Genomic DNA, 21171 nt, shown 5'->3' on the forward strand with positions numbered 1-21171 from the left:
TACTTCTGTGCTTAGTTTAGATCTGGACTTAGGGTGTGCGTGCATGGGACTCCGGGCACTAACTCAATCTGCAGATTGGAGAGACAAGTCAAGCCCGCTTCCTGATTCAAGTTCCCTGAAGTCAGCGAGTGTTTTTAAGGGAACAGATGTGCTCCTGCTCTTCTCAAGCTGCCTGGCCTTGAATTGTTTACCACCCTGTTGATCACGCAGGGCCCATCCTCATGAATGAATTACAGTCTAAAATGAGGGATGCAGGCATATTCCAAAAGAGATGACTAAAGAATTTCTAGGCCAGAGGGATGGGCCAGATGGGAAGTCCAAGTCATTGTCTGCTTTTCTTATGTCCTTTCCTCTGCCTCCTTCCCATACACTCTTACATAGCCTACAGGATCCCCCGCCCTCCAATTGTGTTCATTTTGGTTCTTGCTGCTGAATATTGAACCAAGAGCTGTGTGCATGATCTCCTGCTGAGCGCACCCCTAGCTGCTCTCTGTCTGAGCTCCTGAGGCAGAGTTTCTTAGCCTGTGGGCTGCAATCTCTTTGTGAAAATCGCAGATCAGATATCTTGCATATCAGATATTTACATTACAATTCATATCAGCAGCATACCTATATACTTCATTTCATTACAGAAAACGTTGGGTTTCACATTTAACGCCCTGGTTCCAGTGGGGAAGCTTTCTTGATTCTTAGCATTCCTGGAAACACAGCAAGAAGATACAGCCATATTTCCATTTGCCTGGTTTTCAAAATGCTGTATCTAGGGCACCGATACAAGAATTGGGCTTTTGCAACAGAGCATTCTGAGGATTTAAGGATAGGAGGTCCACACTCAGTCAATAGTTCCTCAGTTTATTTGCTTAAATTTCTTTTAACAGCATCTAAGGAAATGTATGTTTGCATTCAAGTTCAGAAAAAAAATTATGAATTAACACGGAGCTGGGAACTTTTCTGTCTACTTAAAAAAATGTGGTACTAGAGGGGTTGTTTTTGATTTTCTTCTTTGGGTCAGCATTTTGGTACCCCCAATTTTGATAATTCCCACACTTCTGACCCCTGAAATATAAGATATACATATGGCCTCTACAGAAGCTGTCCTGGCAGTTTAGGATTCAACTTAAGAAATCCCTTCATGCTTCAGTCTCCCAGAATTTGCTAAACTTTGACCATACTATGAGCTTATTAATTGTTTTTTAACCATTTAATTTATAATATCTAAAAAATTTTTGGAATGTGTTATCATGTGAAATGTGTTCTGTAGTTGCACTTTTTTTGTTGGAACCGTCTGCTCCCTAATAATGACACGGAGACTTATTATTAATCATGGAAGCTGGGCCGATAGCTTAGGTTTGTTTCTAACTAGCTCTTATAATTTACATTAACCTCATGGCTTTATTACCTCATTTCCATGGTGCCCATTCTGTTTTCCCAGTGGCTCCTGGTGTCTCCCCTTCTTCTTCTCAGCATCCTCTGTGCCCAGAAATCCTGTCTAGCTATTGGCTGTTCAGCTTTTTATTAAACCAATCAAAGTGACACATCTTCACAGTGTACAAAAAGATTATTCCACAATGTATTCAATAAAGTTTGTTCAGATATGCAAGACTTTCTCAATAAAATGTAGGCATATACACTATAAACAATAAGAAAAAAATTACGTTTGGTAGGGACAATATTATATATCATCTTTGATAAAGTATTTTAGCTCGTGTATTTTTTTGCACAGTTCCATACACGAATATGTGGTAGATTTTTCTTGACAATTTCATGCACATATCGAAGGTATGTTGGTCAGATTCTCCTCCACTGCTCTCTTGTCCTCCACTACTCATTAATTTTTTTATTTTTCAACTCATCTTTTCCTCTTTTTATGTCTTTTGTTTTTTCCACTATATTTGATAAGTATTTCATAATGAGTAAGTATACATTTGATTTCATATATTCTCTTTGATTCATTTTTTGTTCTCTTTTGATGAGGCCCCTCATTTTCTTTTTCTTTTTTAAAAATAGTTTATTTAACTTTATATGCATTGGTGTGAAGATGTCACTCTGGAGCTGGAGTTACAGCCAGTTGTGAGCTGCTGTATGCATGCTGCTAATTGAACCTGGGTCCTCTGGAAGAGGAGTTGGTGCTCTTAACCTCTGAGCCATCTCTCCAGCCCCTCATTTTCTTTTATAAATATAGTCAGTGTGGTGGCTACTATGAAGGGGAGATCATGTTCTTGCTTCTTCTTCTTTTTTTTTTCAGAAGAAGGGCATATTTTTGTTTTTATATTTGGCCTCAAATTTGTAATCCTCCAGTCTCAGTCTCCCTACTGCTTGGATTACATACGAATGCTTCCATGCAGGGCTAGAAACACACTTTTTAAACTTCAAATTGTCCAATAGAAAATGTATGGAAAATACTCAGAAAGCTGATTCTGACGGCAGCACAATGTGCTTGTGCTGGAGAGATAGGAGTCAGGAGGACCAAGTTCTTCAGTTCTGTAATGAATCTGAGACCAGCCTGGTCTATAAATGATTAGAGGCTGATGCCAGGCAGTGGTGGCGCATGCCTTTAATTCCAGCACTCAGGAGGCAGAGGCAGGCCGATTTCTGTGAGTTCAAGGCCAGCCTGATCTACAAGAGAGTTCCAGGACAGCCAGGACTGTTATTTAAAGAAACTCTGCTTGAAACACCAAATCAACAAACAAACAAAATTAGATGCTGATTTTTGTCATCAGCATGAGACTTATTGTCAATCCTTCACTGCCAGTTCACTCAGGAGGAACATGGGCTGGGGTAAAGACTTGGAGCATCCCGGAAGTGTAGCATGTGAAAACAGCTCTCTGGTGACCTATCTTGGTCATATTTAACAGGATGGAGCTGCGCCAGGCCAGGTACCTGAGCAGATCCCTTGAGTAGTCCACACCCAGATTCCAGTCAATCCTCCTGCATCTTCCTTCTTGATCTTCCTGTGGGCCATCAGAGTTGTTGTCATGGTTACTTGTCATCTTCACACTGTGTTTGCAGCCTTCTATCAGTGTGAATTTTTCTGCTGGTGATCTTGTACACGAGCTAAACGCTATCCCTAGGACTTCCCATTGTCCAAATAATGCCAGCATCAGCATGAGTTCTATGCTAGAATTTTGAACAACGTAGGCCATCATTTGAGAAGTTCACGTTACGATATTTTTCCTTTAGCAAGCCCCAGGTTGGCCTTATATATAAAATAAGGCCTGGTACAGTTTCCTTGGAGCTAGCAAAGCAGTAGCTTTTGCAAGAGGTCGTTTGAATATGAATGCAGCGAGCCTGTGTCACTGGAACACAGATTTCAATCAGAGTCATACCCATAAAATACTCCCAAAGTCTGGATGCAATGAAACAGGAGAAGGATCCCGTTTGCCTTGGTCTCAGACCACAGTCCCCTGTCATCTACTGCCCTTCTCTTCCTTTGTGATTTCTTCCCACAGCCTTCTAGTGGGACACTTGCCACCGTAAGCTGTTTTTAATGCTCCTCGGGTAAATGGATTCCATTGATTTTCACGATTGTGTAATAATGAAAGACTGAAGCAGACTGTTTATCCAATGCTAAAACACTGGTTTATGGACTTTAAGTGAATTAACTCATTAAAATGTAGCATCATCCCATCTGCTAGGAAAGTCCATCTGCGCTGTGAAGGAAACCAAAGCCCAAAATATCGAAGCGACTTTCTCGAGGACCACGCTGTTAAGTGACAGAAGCAGAGGCTGCAAAGTTGCAAACCTGGGCTCTGAACTCCTTCATCCTTTACTTCTTATCAGCATGAGCTAGAATTAAAACAGACAGACAGACAAACAAGCAAATCTCATCGTTTTTCCTAGGCTTGTCCCCTTGCCTCAGACTCCTTAGTATCGGGATTGTATCAGTGGCTGGTTTACAGAGAATGCTTAAGAATATTCTTCATGGAATACTTCATTCACCCCACTTATTCTATAAACTTTCCCCTAGAGATCCATTTTCCAAAACAAAAGAAAAAGCAAAGTAGATGAACAATGTTTAAAAAAAGATATTAAAACGTAGTCTTTTTAGTTCCTCCGCAACCCCCTCTCCTATCATTCATCTAGTCAAATGTGACAAGCTAGATTTAAAGATTTTGACATCTGGGTACCAAATTGGGACTCCACTCCACAAGGCCATCAGCAGTAAAAGGAACATATGGTCTATCCCTGCATCCTTTAATGAGCAGAATTCCGCCACACAAGTAATGCTTAAAACAGTTATCAGAAAAGACAGGTATAGAAAAGAGAGACTTTGGCGATGAAATAGCAGTTTGAAAAGTCAGTGGCATCTCAAGCGAAGCCTTTGAGAACTTTTGCAGAATATGTATTGAATAACACTTACGGAAACAATGAGTCTAACTTCCAGATGTGGAGACACAAACGGTTGGAAATCTTGTGAAGTTTATGGTGGGCACGAATAGAGTATGGCGTATCAGGTCTAATGTGTTTTAGTCTTTTTTCTTCTCTAACCAGAACTCAGAATGTATTATAAGCCTCTTATATTTTCCTCATTAGCTATGGATTACAGCCACCAAGCAAGGGGTGAGAGCTGGAACATTCTTTTGGTCTGTGTAAGTTACCTTTATTTTGTCAATGTTTATAAAATTGCAGTTATGGTTCGATTTATGAAACATCAAATTTGATCAACTTCATTTCAGCTAAATATAAATATATCAAGTTAATGAGAGTTTATTAATTCAAAAATAACTTTTCAGGTATTTTTTTCCTCAAAGGTTCTTTCTCTGTCTTTTTTCTTCCCCTTTTCACTCTCTCTTCCTCCTCTCTCTTCTTTCTTGTCCCACCCTTTAGTTAAGGATGATTTTCTCGTAGACCTACTCTTTAGATCTTTTATCTTGTTAACCTTTAGTTTGGCAGCTTTTCACCCAGGAGTGTATATTTCTCTTAGACTATTGCTGTAGTTTCTGCCATCACTCTATAAATATATTGGAAACTACTGTGTTTATCTTGTTTATATTTATTTTGCTTTCCAACTTTAAACACATTGTGTAGGCTCAGGAAGTTGGGAAGATGATGGAATGGTCTAGAGTATGGAAGTTCTCCAAGTAGACCTGGGTAGGGGAAGCCTCCATTTTTACCCTGTTTCCCACCAAAAATTTCAAATTTCCTCAGTAAGAAAATGGAACGGCTTATCGCTGCTGAAGTAACTGGGAATTAATAATAGATGTTTTCAGGCTTTCAAATGAAATTTACCTGATAAAGCTGTCAGCATGTTGATTATTTTCAAGGCTCCTTGAATAATAAAAGGGGTCTGGTTCGACCTTTATGGGGATTTTATTCCTGGTGTGTTCTTTCCATTGTTTTGTTTTTTTCTAACCACCTGAGGCTGTTTCTATAGCTGCTTTTTTATGCTTTTACGAAAACTCTGGACTGTTCTGCTAGCAGCGGTGTGCTGAGGGAGATCAATCACGGTTAAGATGGACCCAGAGCGATGCTTTCTGTAGACTCCAAATTCAGGGACAGAGGTCAGATTCAGATTCAGAGGGTTCAGTTAAAATTATTTTGGGTGACCTGAAGCTAAGACGGTGTCAATTTAGAGAGGCGTTTTTATCTCTTCTCTTTTAAAGAGGTCTCTGAGTCCAGGGATAAGTACAGCCATGATAAAATTGATGCAGCTTAATGTAAGTGACTTGTCATTTACCTAGTTAGTCTTCCACGGCTCAGGTTTTAACCCTTGGCTCTCACCGATGTATGTGGGAATTCTGCTGTGCGACTCCTTCGCTTAGCAGAGCGGAGAGGACCGACCAACATAATTAATACTTAGTCCGCACCCTTACCCCCCTGGGATTGTTGCAAAGCTTCCTTGAAAAGGCCCAGTGTTGTGGCTTTGAATGACGGTTTTCTCCATCCATTTTGAAACCACTTATAATAAGGTGGCTTTTGTGTACTCCCGAGATGCCTTGGCTTCTCGAACTATTCTTTTGTCTCTGTGTCCTGGAAGTGAGTGGGCTCATTTACTCCCAGCCCTCACCCCTTTGAAGCTTTTTATGGCTTTGTAAAATATGATCGGGCTTCTCATTTTTATAGGGAATATATATCAAGGGTATCTGCATAGAGTCCATTTTGAAAAATTTTAAATTTAAATAAAACCAGATTCAAACCATAGGTTTAGACTTTAAAGGTCACCCTTTAAGCATGGTTCTTCATTGCAGTCTAGAATTTTATTCCTGCATCTTAGATGATAGTATTTCATTTCAAAATCATCCCCAGCTGATACTGTATTTCATTCCTTTGTTTCAATTCATTCTCAGAGGCAGTAATTCCCATTGTATACTAGTGTTTAGACTGAATACAATTTAGGTTGGCTACTTATGAGGCTACTGACCTTGGGCATATGACTGAGCATCTCAGCAAATCAATGTTCTCATCTTTAAGTAGGAATTATCAAAGGGCACTGTGAATACAGATCAAGTTATCTTTTTTAGAGAGCTTTATTGGTACAGAGAGACTAGTCAATAACTAGCATTTTTTTTTTAATAAAAATTCTCATTTCTTTAAACACTGACTAAACAATGTAGCCTCTTATCACTAACTACCTCATTTAGTCTTTCATTTTCTGGTTTTCAGTTTTCTTTTTTGTGACTCTGTCTTATGCACTTAGTCTCCAGTTTAATTCTTTTTCAATCAGTGCTACTGAAGTCAATGACACATGCCCTATTTTCCTTGCTGCTCTTATTCGCAATTCTTTGCCCTGTATTTGAAACACTAATAGCTAAGGACTAAAGGACCATTTTTTTTAAATCTGTGAGGTTATTTCCAAAACACATAGACTACTTTAGAGACCACCTTGCCCAATTCCTTGTTTACAACACTAGGACTTAGAATTGTTAAACGCTGTGCTGAAGGACACACTAAAGACAGACACTGGGACCTCCCAAGTCTTTGAGGTAGCACACACAACACTGGGCGAGGGCAGGGGGAATGGTTACTCAAGGAATGATAAAATGATTTTCTGCTTTTCCATCCCAAGCAGAGGGAGATGACTCCTCTACCGTCATTCTTTAGATGGGAGAATCTTGTATCTTCACTTTCATATACAGGCCTTAATCACATGTACCTTTAATATACATTTCATGAATGGACGTACCCTCTCTATAGACCTAGAAGTCCAGTACATGATTATGTAAACTAGAATTTTTCTTTTTTAATATAACATTTTATTAACTTTTAACTCCTTCATAATTTCATATATTGGATGGTATTAACTCCCTACTCTCTCTCCATCTTCTCCCAGATCCACCCCTTTCTTCCCCCACCTGCCCAACTTAATGTCTTTTTTTGTTTCATTTTTTTTTTTTGATTTTTCGAGACAGGGTTTCTCTGTAGCTTTTGGTTCCTGTCCTGGAACTAGCTCTTGTAGACCAGGCTGGCCTTGAACTCACAGAGATCCGCCTGCCTCTGCCTCCGGAGTGCTGAGATTAAAGGCGTGCGCCACCAACGCCTGGCTTCTTAATGTCTTTTTTTAAAAACCTACCTACCAAGTCCCCTTGATGCTGTTATGCTGCCCTTGTCCTCATAGATGTGGAGCTTTCCAGCCTGGCTGACCTACCAGAGGCCACAACCTCAAAGAGAACTGGCTAGCTCCCTCAGAAACTGTCAGTTTTCAGATTAAGAGTGGAGACTCTTTCCCCTCCATACTAGAACATTGATTGGCTTGATCTTATAAAATTAGCATTTTCCTAAACTCTTTCTATGAGCCAGGAACTGTTTTAAACTGCTTTCCATATATTATCTCTTGGAAACCTTCCAGTAACCTTATAAACAGGTACCGCTACCAGCATTTTGCAGAGGCATCAAAAGACAGGTACCTTGCCAAAATCTCATCACCAGTGCTTACGGGAATTAGGATTCAAACCCAGGCATTCTGCCCTCCAGGCTGGTGTCTTTGATTCTCTAGAGCTGGTCATGAGCCTCATGCAGCAAGGATGTTCAAGGGCAGGCATTCTTAGCTTCACACGTCTTCTCTCTCCTTGCATTTCTCCATTGACATCAGGAGGGGTTCATCAGAGTCCATATGTGTGATGTGACACCATGCACACAAAAGCAAGCAGCTTTCAGGTAACACGAATGGGCCGAGGCATTGGTTCTTTTTGTATATAAGTTAGGAAAGAATTCAAAACCCGCCATTAAAATTATTTTGTTTGGATACAATAGATTCCTAAGGTTAAAGGATTAAATTTCTTAAGTGATTAACCTGACTTTGCTTAGTCTATTTCTATTTCACTCGTAGAACATAATAAGCTAGGCCACACTTATTCAATGTCATGGGGATATGCCACACTTATTCAATGTCATTGGGATATGTTTAGGGCAGGGCTTATTTTACAGTAAGCATGGTTTTTCTAGTCCTGGAGAACATCACTCGATAGAGAGGTGGTGTCAGATCCTGAGAGGAGAGCCAAGTGGAGCTATTGGGATAGGCAGTGGTGGCAGGCATAGTCATTGACCATGTTTGTGGGGACTTATCTTTCTCCCAGCCCTCTCGCTGATGTTGCCCAGAGTAGAGGTCTAAATGGTCCACCCAATAATTTTCCTCACCCACGATGAAACTAGTGTTACTTTGGATTCATCTTGAATTTACCTCCATGGCCTGATCTTAAAGCAGAAGAACATTTTGTATTCTTTGTTGGGAAAAAAAAAAAGCAACAACAAGTGATTCTTTCTCAAGTCAAAATATTGCTTAGCTTGCGAACCTTGTAACAGCACTCAGCCCAGGATGCCCCCTGTGTTATCCAAGAGCCCCTTATGCTATTGCCAGGCCTAGGGTAATTATGTTCAACAGAGGAATGGTAACGTAGACACAAAAGCCTTTGTGGATGAAGATTATACCCCTTTTGTCAATCTCGTAATTATATGTGCCTGCTCTTGACAGCAAAGCTAGAAGCTAGAAGAAAATGTCAAGAGTCCCTTCACTAACCCATTATTTTATAGAGGAGGAACTTGAAGTTTGGGGTTAGATAATGCTTTTAAAGTTATAGCTATTTGGAGGTGGATGGATTTCTAACTGTGATCATTGATAAAATAAGATTTATTTTTAGTTTTGAAATTTTTTTTAAACATTTGCTATACGTTAGGTACTTTGTGTGCTCTGTCCTTGCTTTATTTCACTCCACTCTGCAACTGGTGTACAATATTCTTTGTTGTGATCACTGTCATTCTGATGGGCAAACAGAGGCTCAGACAAGTCTGGAGGCTTTGAGGCCCACAGAAGTCAGATTGCCAGCAAGAGGTGGATGCTGGAAGCCTTCTGCCCCAGCAAAGGGCTTGACCCATCGAACAACACTGGTTTTAAAGCCATGGTCCTTTTAGCTTGTAGCACAGTTTCTGATCAGCAAGATAGGTCCTTCGCTTTGGTCATGAATCAGAGTTTCCAGTCCAGTCATTCATAGAAGGGGTTGAGCAATAAACGAGGTTAGGGGTTTAAATGAGAGTTTAAACACTAATTCCAAAGAGGGCCCTTCGTTGCAATGAAGTGGAAACAGATGGCGGGGAAGAGAGAGGGCACTGGCCTGGGCGTTAAGAGCAACCACTTTTGGGGCTTGGGTTTGTGGAACTGCAACCTAAGGATTTGCTTTATTTTTACGCCCTTACAGGACCATCCCTCATGAGCGGAGAATCTTAACCATCCTGCAATGGCTTTCACTGCCAGACAATGAGAGGTATCTGTCTGTTCTCGTCTGTCCTTTTCTTTCTTTGGTTAAATTTCCATCTTGGGCTCAACACTAGAATGGACAGCCAGGGACTGATGTTAATAAAAGTCTTGTGGTTATTAAGCTTTATGTTTTAAGAAGTTTTGAGTTTCTGGGGGCCATTTTCAATAAACGGCTGACTCCAGCTGTTAATCTTGGTGGCTTCAGTGGACCTGAGGCTTTGATAAAGGAATCCAGCAGCAGCAGCAGCTCGAGGATTGAAAGGCATGAAGACTGAGTATCCCCTGAACACAGTCAGTTCTCTCAGTCTGCAGATTGTGTGGCCTGTGGCGATGATCACCGTATTCTGCTATCGAAGGATCAGAGTCCCCCAGTGATGCTCAATCTTTTTTTTTTTCATTGTGCCTTTTAACCCTTTGAAGCGGAACCTGCAGTTCCCCCAGTGGGGAGCAGTGTGTGTGTGTGGGGGTAGGGTCGTGGGTGAGGAAGTAATGAAGGTAAGATTTTCCATGGTGATACTAATAGTGGGCGGGAGGCTAGCCAAACTTGAAGGATTTTGCTTTTAAATTAATTTTTTAGACCAGCATTCAGAGTGATGGGCTTCATCATGGCATTTGCATATGTGTTATCATGCGCTCTCATGTTTTGCCTCCTTTATTTCCGTCCCACTGCCTTCCTGTGCCCTTGACCTTCCTGTGCCCTTGAAGGTTTATTTATTTATTTATTTATTTATTTTTAATGTGTGTGCTGTAGGTTGCTCTATGTAGCCTGGCTTTGACTCTGGTTCTGATTTTCCCACAGGCCTTCAGTTTATGCCTTCTATTCTGAGCAGCCCGATTTCTCTGGACACAAATATGGCCCTTTTGGCCCTGAGGTTAGTAGTTTATCATCTGCCTGAGGAGAACCCATCTTCCTAGGCCACCGAATTTCCAAAACCTTACTTCAGGATTTGTGCAAAGTCTGGGAGTTTTCAAACTTACAAGACATAAATAATATCAAATCATTTCAGGACCAGAAACTTAAAAACAAAACAAATTAAAACAATGAAAGCTTAAATATACTTGTTTCTCTTACAGGAACTTCCTTTCAGATTGCTTGGTATAAAAACATATCCTAAACGTGGTATTATGGGGAATGGGGGGGACTTTCAACCGTGAAGGTATTAGTGGAACCACGTGAAGGATTTGGCCACCCGTGGGATAGGACAGAGGGATCTATGAAACCTCTGGGATGCAAGACATCACAACTGGAGTTTAACAGCTTTAAAATGCTTACACAGTTCTTTGAGGGGAAGTTATTTTAGCCTGAGCATGTGTGATTAACCTTACATGCGGCATAGCAGAGAAACATTTTGTGGAGTATTTGGACATATGTGTTCGTAGTGTGGAACCATATGCACTCCCGAAGGTAAACTGAGTTCTTAAATGAGAGAGATGCTCCATTGGAGGCCTGTGACTAGTGGAGCTGGTGGCACCTTGGTCACATTTGCCATCCCAGTAGAAGACAATCTCTTTGTAAGGTACAGATCACTGTGACGTCACGTGCAGGAAATGGTTGTCTATTACTGTTTTTCATTCATCTGCGATGGAATTCTTCCTAACATTTCAGGATAGATCACTTGAAACATGATCAAAGTCTACAAGTCAGAATCTTAAAATATTTTAGATTTTTTCTATTTTTTTCCTCATGGGTCACAGAGGTTACCACAACAACGGGAAGCTTGATTTGAGCTGAGGAAATTATTTTAAAAAGCCTTTGTTGGTGGATGCTGTGTACCTGGAAGCCCGTGATGACACAGCGGCTCTAACCAAATTCACCCTGTTCAGCACACGGATGTGTCAGAGATGCGACAAACGTGTCTTGATTTAAGCAGCTTTAAACAAATTGCTCTATGTCTAAACAAAGGCAGGGAATATGAAGAAGCCATAGGATTTTGAATGCTTTAACATCAATTCAGTGTTTGGTCATTTTTTTTTTAAGCACTAGAAACTAGTAACTATGTGAACCCATTCATAGTTGGTTTTGAATCACGGAAGTCTTTTAAATCCTGGGCTCTTTTATCCTTTTGATGTTCCAGCATTATTGCATTATTATGAAACACAAATGATAAAACAAGATAAAGATCTGCACACATGAGACACAAAAAGTAAGGATGGCTGTTTTATCTTTGGGAAGATTTTTTTTTTTAAGTTAATCTAAAATGAACTAACGGAACCAGATTTTATTAAAATGAAAAAAAAATCCACCCCACTAAACACTTAACTAGTTCCATGTGCTCTATTAAAAAGTCAACTTTGTCTGGATAATATCCTTCAAAAGAAAAAAAAAACAGGAATTGATATTGATATGGCCACTCTTCTGAAAGTTGAGACCAGTGCTTAAAGATGTTTGGGGCTGTTTCAGTTCCTTGGCAAATGAAGGATTTGTGTTAGATTCCCAGACCTTCTTCCCACAGAACCACCTAAGCTTCCCTCCCACAGAAGAGGGGATGAGTGAAGCCACCTATCAATAACTATGTTCAAATTACAGGAAGCATCATCTATGTGGCAAGAGCTGGCTCTTAACAATACACATGAATTATCACACATTTGATACCTTAAATCATATGGCTTAGCAGGAAGTGTTCTTTCCCAGGGACATCTCTGGGTTGGTGAGGTGTGTGGTTTCATTACAGCTACCTTGTGAAAGCAGGTATATTTTGAGTAAGAAACAACCCAGTTGTTCTGAAGTGCTGAGCAATGGCTAAGTGAAGCAAAATGTAGAATGCTTTAATTTGGTATAATGATGGTTTCTATGTCCATAATTGCTTATAAACATACAAGCCTTTTCTCCCCATAGTATTTTTGCACTAAGAGTTGTAGGTATTCTCATTGTGTTCTTTTCAGTATTAATACTGCTTGCAACTGGCGTTTTCTCCCTATCTGTTGGGTAAACATTATTAATTGCATATCTTAGAATATATGACAGCCTGCTCACATTTTTCTCATAAAGAAAAGGACATTTTCAGATTTTTAACTATCTTTTGTTTTGTTTTGAGACAGGGGTTCTCTGTGTAACAGCCCTGACTGTCCCGAAACTCACTTTGTAGACCAGGGTGACCTCGAACTCACAGAGATCTGCCTGCCTCTACCTTCCAAGTGCTGGGCTGAAAGGTGTGAGCCACCACCACACCCAGCTCTACTATTTTTCATATGGTTCTAGTTACTTCTACTGAAATCAAGACAAAATGGTTTTGTGCTTTTAAAATAAAACCAAAGCAAGCCAGTCAAACCTTTCTTGAGTCATAAGTGTGAATGGCTTATATACATGTTTATCATAAACATATAAATGTACATTTAAATGTATATATATGTATATATATATATGTACATATACACAGTCATGTGTCCTCATAGATCTTAAGTATGCATGAGAGCACTATACACTAGGGGAAAGGTTATTTTTTAAAAAATGCATACCATTTTATAAATAATAAGAAAACACTTGCACTTGTTTTTCGGGGTGAGTCTCAAAAGCTGTTAACTGAGACGGCCAAACACGGGGCTAACAGTTTCGAGAAATGGCGTGCTGCTCCTGGTTTCCTAGTGTAATGGTGAATGTTCAAAAATATGCTTGCTTTTGATTATTGGCACAATCTTTTTTCTCTTTGACCTCTGCTTCCTCTGTGACCTCTTGTTCGGCTGCTCTTCTGGGCCTAGAGGCAGAGCTTTGGCTGGCTGGTCCCTACCTTCAGATGGGAAAGAATCCTTCTGAAAAGCAGGGACGATCGCACCCCTCCTCCCCCATCCTTTGAATAACCTCAGGCTAAAACTTCTAAATTCAGGCTGAAGTATGGCTGGTCAGTGAAAAAAACTTAGCTTTCGTCTACCTCTAACATTTGAAGAAAGAGAAACATGCCTTTGTAATGACTGGATGAAAACTCAGTTGGCTTAAACTCCGTTCCTTCTGCTCCTCTAACCTGCTGCAATTGGAAGGGTTCTCTCTGGGCGTCTTTGGAATGTTGGAGTCTTTTGCAAATGGCCTAGAGTTTGATGGGTAGATTTGAGCGCTGGCGGAATGTTCTCAGTGACCATGACATGGAAAAAAAAAAAAAACCTCTTCCTTTTCCTGCTCTTCTCATGGAGATTTGCCTAAACTAGAAGCATTAAAAGCAAAGCAAAGCAAACCAAAGTCTACGGAGCTGTGACTTTCGACTGCTCTGCCGGAGAGAGAGGGTAAGACAGAAGAGAGGTACTCTTGCAGCCGCTCGCTTGCCCTGGGAATGGAGCAACCGCATGGCAGTTGTTCCCCTTGGTGACACTAACGCTGTCTTTCTGCCCCTGCCTGCATCCCCAATGGCTCTTGGAACAGTCCTGCCCAGAGAGAAGGTAGCTAGGTAGACGTCAGGGCCTGCTGCTTTGATTCACCTTGCACCATCAGCAAATCAGGGGCTGGTTTTCTCCAGCACCGGGGCCTCTTCCTTCAGTTGGTGGTTAGATGTTACCGCTCTCTGGATTTCCAGACAATAGGGAATCACTGTTGCCTCAGACAGGGAGCCAGCTTCCCGTAGCAAGACTCTGAGTGGAGCCTTTCTTCATCTCTCTACCGTGATGAAGAAATCTCAGTCACTTTTCCTAGTTTGAATTTTCAAAGAGGATTTCTAAACACGCAGTCCTGTGCTCCTCTTTCCTGCTGAAAGTCCTGATGTGTACAAGTTCATTCAGGACCCATGAGGACTGTTTATTATTTCTGTTTCATTTTGTCCTTGGTTGAACATGCAAGCTGAGGGCCCTCTGATATATTTGGTAGTGTGACCAGATAGACGTCCATCAGTCACTGAATTGGAACCACCTACACGAACCTCATTGTCATCTTGAGGTGACCAAGTGACTTTGACTCTGGTTACAAGCTAGTATTTTATGTACAGAGAGCTTTCTGTAACCAAGGGACAGTCTGTTTACAGCCCAGGAGTCATCCGGCTTGCCTAATGTCACTTGCAGATGTATCCAAACACGGGCTTTTCAGCCCAAAGCACCTACATGACTAGATCCTCTGAAATCATATCCTGTGGTCAGCAATGAAGCTGGGACCACACTGAGACCCAGTTCAGAGGCATCTCTCTATAGAGGGCCTTGAATTCCATCCCATCCCAATGCGTTCTCCCGTAAGGAGAACTTAGCGTTTCTATCTCAGACTCTGCTGACCCCAGATGGGAAAGTGTGAGCTTTACCACCTGGCCCAGGGGGACAGACGACTTCTGAGTGCAGACATCTCTATCCGCCAGCACAGGAGTGTAGTTATGGCTCACCTCTTACTCCGGCTAAGAGACCTAAGAGGAAAGTTGCCCCTAAGAGGAGACAGGAAAGACCAGTTTCTCCTCCAAAGAAAAGAAGAAGGAAATTGCATAGGACGGATCATTATACAGCCGAAGCTCGTCAGGACAAAGTAAGTTGATCTGCTGTTCCAAACCTCTGTGGCGGGCAGGTCTGCCTTTGGTACCCTTGGTTTGAAAACAGTCTGGGTAAGGTTTCGGAAAACTGCTGCGGTCCTTGGCTTTGAGTCCCGGGCCATCTGGTCCACCAGGGGTTAACGGTGATGTGAAGACATCTTGAACTCTCCTTACAACAGGAAAAAAATAAAAGAGTCTTTTATCCTCTTGAAAGTTAGTTGACTCCACATGGATGTTGCCATTTAAGCTGGAGGAACAGCTTGGAGGGCTGTTGTTTCTGCTTGAAAAAAAAACCCTCACTGTGGCTTGTGGTGCTGCCTCTTGAGAAGATTCTCAGAAGGTAGTGGGGTGTGGTTTTCTTTTTCTACAAGAATGTAGATTAGAAGTCGACAGAATGCTGACTTACGTGAGTGGTGTCTACTTTCTGAGACCAGCAGAGGTCTTTGTGGCCAGGAGAATAGTTGAGACAGCAGGAAAGAGAAAATGATGGGCAGACAGGGCGTCATGTGTTTTTCAGAGTGATAGTAACGAGATTTACTTTTAACAGTTACATTCAAAAGAACCTTCTGCTTATTCATTTGAAGGTTTCCCTAAAACCTTCAAATTCCTCTGAGGCATATTCTTCTTTATGAACCTGATTGCTAAGAAGTAGGTTCTGGATTTTACCTGACTTGTCCCATGGAATAAGGGAAAATAGCTCCGAGCCAAGGAGAGACATGTGTTATGCATTTTGTGTTTCCATGTCTAGACACGGATCTTGGAGGACAGTGTGTGTTTCTTAGACAAATACAGCTTAGACTCACATCTGTTAGTCCCTTCAGGTTTTGTGGCACATCTCATTCTGCAGCTCTGAGTTGTGATTCGGAATGCTGACTCCTGTCATGAAGAGAAAAGGCTGCCGTCTCGTTTCATGAATGAAACGATACAAGGAAAAGTCTCAAATCACCAGAGAAGATTCAAATGGCAGAGGCCATAATGTATTTGATTGGAATTGATGCTCAAGTCTCTTGTTTTCATCTTGGTTATCTTGGATGTATGTGTGTGTTTGTTATCTAAGTTGTAAAAGTCACCTAAACTATGAGGTTTCATAAAAATCTTTCCATTTCATCGTCAGATGAGTCTAGGGAGACGATCCGACGTACGCGTGGGTGCTCAGTACTCCTGTTGAAGATACAGTGGGAGATGGTGGATTAAGTTTCTTGGGCTTTGGAAAGGTTCCTCGGAGAAGGATCGGGAGTTTGTATTTCATTAGTTTAAACAAAACACATTCTGTGGTTCATTTTTGTTTGTTAGGATTCTTGTTGATTCTTATTTAATCTATTTGTAAAGAGGAGGTTGAGAAGCAGTAACCTGCCCTTAGGACAGCTTCATTTGCAGGCAATTGGTTGCTCTCTAAGGTCGTCATTTAGGGTCTTTGGAACAAGGGATGAATCCTATTTTATTAATGATGTCCTAATTCATTTCCCAGGAAAAGGTGATGGTTTTAATCTCTAAATTCAGTGCTTTGTGAATCCCTCAGCCTCTCTTTTTCTCTCTCTCTCAACATAGTTCAAAGTTGGGTGATTTTACACAGGGAACAAGGGTTCCCACTCTCTGTCTGACTGTCTGTTCAGTCCTTTCCTCCTTTCCTCCTTTCCTTCCTTCCTCCCTCCCTCCCTCCCTCCCTCCCTCCTTCTTTCTCTTTCTTTCTTTCTTTCTTTCTTTCTTTTCCCATTCACTCTGAAAACTGTTGGACTTGAAGACTGCGTTTACATTTTAGAAAAGCCATTTTGCGCCTCAAAAAGGATTTGCCTCAGCAATTTGTGATATTTTCACATCAAAATCTTTCCAAAGGGATGGGATCAGGAGAGTTTTTTTTTCTTCCATTAAAAAAGGGTGTGGAAAATAGTGGGGAAATATTCCCTAGACAAAACTCTGCCTCTGGGCCGGAAGTTTTCTTTCCAGAATGTTCTAAGGGTAGAAGATCTATGGAAATCGAAAGGTAAAAAATACTTAAATAAGTTTGTGAGGACTAACTTGCTTTTTACAGATGACAAATCCCCTGAGGGAGATTGACAAAACCGTGGGGCAGTTAATGGATGGACTGAAACAGCTCAAACTACATCGGTGTGTGAATGTTATCTTTGTTGGAGACCATGGTAAGGCTTCATTTCTATTCTTTGTTATTAAGATAGAAGTTTTGCAGGGTGGTGGTAGCACAGCCCTTTAATCCCAACACTCTGGAGGCAGAGGTAGGTGGATCTCTGTGGTTTGAGACCACCCTGGTCTACAGAATGAATTCTAGGACAGCCAGGGCTACACAGAGTAACCCTGTCTCAAACAAACAAACAAAATATAATAGAAATTTCCTAGGGTGCCAAGAAAAGGAATCGTTGCTCTCAGAATCCAAGGTTCTGTTCTTAATTTCTTTCTTTTTAATAACTTCAGGATAGGGAAAGAAGTTAGGTCATGATACAACAGTTAGAGAGACCCAGATATTTCTGCATTCTCATGTTCTTTGTAGGAGAGGCCTTTCTGCAAAACTCTGTCTCCTGTTGCAATGTTGCAGACATCTGATACATGATGTTAATGACTTCCTCCAGGACTTCTGCATAGCAGGTGATAGTCTCTTGCCTCTGTGAAGTCAAATGGTTTCCTGGCGTTCTCAGGGGGAGTTCAAAGCCTCAAGATAGAACACCATTAAGAGAAAGAAGTAGTGTAGGAAGTGGCCTGCTCTCCCTCCCTTCTTTCTTTACACACACACACACACACACACACACACACACACACTCAACCATCTGCCTAACTCCTTCCAGATCCAACTCAATCTTCCTCAACTCCTCTCATCCTTATATCCTATTTTTTTTAAATAAGCCACTAAAGTGCAGTTTAAGCTACCCATATATTTATGACTCTGGGGCCATCTGTTGGAACGTGGTAGACTTACCAGGGCACACATCCTTAAAGAAAACCAACTTTCCCTCCCCTAGGACTCATCCACTGTCAATAGTTCTTCAGTTAGAATGGAGGCTCATGATTCCTTCTCCATTCCATCTTAGGTGTTGACTGTCTTCATCTTGTCCAGGCCATTGCATGTGCTGTGAGTTCATCAGTGCAGTGTGGTCCTGTTATGTCTAGAAGACACTGTTTCTCTCTTGCCCCAGCTCCAGTCTCTAGCTTTCATGCTCTTTTCACCCTGCAATGGTCGCTGAGCCTCGGAGAAAGAGACATGATATAGATGTTCCGTTTATGGCTGAGCACACCACAGATACTTTCTTGCGTTTTGACAAGTTGTGAGTTTCTGCCTTAACTGTTGTCCATTGCACAAAGAAAACACACTGATGAGATCTGAAAGCTGCATTATCCTATGGCTATAGAAACACAACTCTAGAGGGTAGTTGGATACTATGTCCTCTTAGCTGAATAATAATAGTAGGCCTACCCCCTACTAAGTAGGGACTTGTAAGTTCATCAGCCATGTATTCTTGGCCACATTTACACTACCAGACGTGTGCTTCCTCTTATAGAGTGGGTCTGAAACCCAAGCAGAGAGTGATTGGTTACCCACATCACATTTATGCCACGATTACACCCAAGCGGCATCTTGCCACACTGATCATTGCCATTCATTGGGTTCACAGCTGAGCAAGACTGTTTGACTCTTTATCTCAGCAGCCTACATAGCACCTTCCAATACTATGCAATCTAGCTAGCTGCATATTCACTACTACTAACTTGATTTTCAGAGATCAGTACTTTTCATAGACATGCAGACTCAGTTCTAGAGGGTGCCACCTATGTTCTGAAACTATCAAACTGTGAACTATAATAACCACCTGGAATTTGGGACTGTTCCATCTAGTAGGTCTAGTAGAGCATTTAAAAAAAAGTTCCAAAGTGATTGACTTCTTCACAGTTCTGTTATTACTAGTTAGTGAGTCTCCTGAGTCATATTTTGGTCCTTGAAATTTTATATCCAGAGCGTTCTAGAAGATCTGAGAAACTGGGCAAGGGGTGGGGGTTTGCGGGCGCTAACTTGCTTTCCTGAGTGGATTAAATGACACCCTCTGTAAGATCATTCTCTACGAGTCTGGCTTAGTGGAAAGCTGCAGACAGGGTGGAAATTGGGAGCTTGTGACACACTAAATTCAATTTAAGTTGCCCAGAAGTGTGGGGAGCATTTACTCACAAGCTGGAGGCAGACATCTAAGAGCAGATGGTCCTAGTGAGTCACATGTCGGAGCACCATAAAGGTCACACGCACAGTAGAACCCTCTCTCAATGTAAAGATGGCCAGAACGAATGGACCCATTGGTTCTGGGAAGCCAGGGTACCTCTTTTTTGGAAGGCATCTTGCCTAGCATTTCAGGCAGGCCCTGGGCTTTGACGGAATGGATTTCTGTGGAGCTCAGGTTGCACCATGACTCTTACACAGTCTGCCTCTGCGAATCTCAGTTCCCTCATCTGCAGAGTGAAAACATGGACTCCACATTCCACACAGGGGACATCAGTCTGGAGGGAAGGGAAGGAGGTAGATTCTAGAGATATCCTGGGCACATTTGCCTGATGCTCTCTGCAACCTAGGAGATTGCTCAGAGTTGGAACTACAGAAGATGTACTGGAGGAATAGAAGATTCTTTCCATCTTCTGTTCATCTGTGTGTGGAGATTTTCCCCTTTCTGGAGTAACGGTTTACTAGAACTCACAGCTGTTCATCATTTTAATGTTTTCATGTTGAAAGTTTCAGTGTTAAAAGAAAACACATGCTGGGTGGTGGCAGTGCAGGCCTTTAATCCCAGCACTCAGGAGGCAGAGGCAGGAGGATCTCTTTGAGCTTGAGGTCAGCCTGGTCTACAGACAGAGTTCCAGGACAGCTAAAACTACACAAAGAAACCCTGTCCTGGAAAAAAAAAATAGAAAAGACTTTTTAAAAAATGCAATGTGATTGTGTTATATTAAAATATGTTTTACTTTTTTGTGCTAGTTGATATTAAAAACTAAAAGAGAGTCAGTGAGATTGTTCAGTGAGGAAAAGTGTGTGCCAGGTGACTTGAGTTAGTCCATGGGACCTGGGAAAGGGTGCAAAGAGGACTGGGTCCATCGAGCTGTGCTCTGACCTCCCCATGTGTGCTGCAGAGCCGTCCATGATGTCTGCCCAACAGCAGTGAAAAAAATCTAGACAGAGAAGAAGAGACAGAGCCAGGATCACCAGAAATGCTAACTGGAATTTTACCAGATCTGAACCACTCTGGATTACATTACTTTAAACCCTTAAGACACTCTATAGAATCACTTACTTTCCATCTTAGAGGCTATTCCTGTACTAGATTGTGGAAGGCGGTTCAGTGGTCTCTCCTGAACCCAGGAGAAATCTGTTCTATGACTCCTAGTACATGTCTGCCATGGCAATTGGCACTCTTCTGATACACCTGTCTGCCTTTTCTGATACACTTGTAATTATAAGATACAATTTAAGAAATTAGCAACAATCACTAGTGATAAAATACATCAGTTAGGAGAGCATGCTGTAAAAAGTTATATGAATGTGATCTCTCTTAACTACTGTGCAGACACACTGGCTAAAAGTATGACTTATGTCTTGAGCAGAATGGAACAGGGTAGCAATTAGTTTCATTATGCAATTTAGAATAGCAGTTTCAAGTTTGCAAGTCATTGGTTTTTGGAATCTCCCATTGATATGTTTTGGGTTGTTGCGAACCAAATGACTAGAACTTCAGAGAGTGAAACTTCCGCTGTTCTGGGTCAACATGGGAATTCTAAAAAATGTTAATAAAGATTTCTATGAAATTTAGCTCTCTAGAGTGGCTAGAGTTTATAATCTAAAGATTTAAATTAGTTTTCAAGATGTTGAAAATCTCCCTAGAAGGCAGAAAACAAATTTGAGGGTGGGAAAGAATATTGGTTGGTTAAAAAAAAAAAAAATCCCTCACTCGACCTTTTCTGTGCGGCAGATGCTAACATCCGGTTCTAATTATGTTGTCTACAACCTGTTTGTATTCTGTTTTTCATTTTGGGTGGCCGTTTGAACTGACTTTGTTTTTCTGTCCCTCGTTTCTC

The 21171-nt window shown here is 41.3% G+C and overlaps 1 protein-coding gene across 2 annotated transcripts in view; it reads left to right on the forward strand.

The window, feature by feature from the left end:
* Positions 1 to 21171, forward strand: part of Enpp2 (ectonucleotide pyrophosphatase/phosphodiesterase 2) — a 78550-nt gene that overhangs the window by 25432 nt on the left and 31947 nt on the right. For both annotated transcript variants that reach the window (XM_041672358.1, XM_041672359.1), the window contains exons 9-12: positions 4534 to 4589; positions 9630 to 9695; positions 10488 to 10560; positions 17144 to 17252. In XM_041672358.1, coding sequence (XP_041528292.1) covers positions 4534 to 4589; positions 9630 to 9695; positions 10488 to 10560; positions 17144 to 17252 — 304 coding nt within the window. The remainder of the gene's footprint in view (positions 1 to 4533; positions 4590 to 9629; positions 9696 to 10487; positions 10561 to 17143; positions 17253 to 21171) is intronic.

The sequence above is a fragment of the Microtus oregoni genome, unplaced genomic scaffold (genome assembly GCF_018167655.1).
Source record: "Microtus oregoni isolate MIOR12 unplaced genomic scaffold, Mior012 000022F_ref0000154, whole genome shotgun sequence".
NCBI lineage: Eukaryota > Metazoa > Chordata > Mammalia > Rodentia > Cricetidae > Microtus > Microtus oregoni.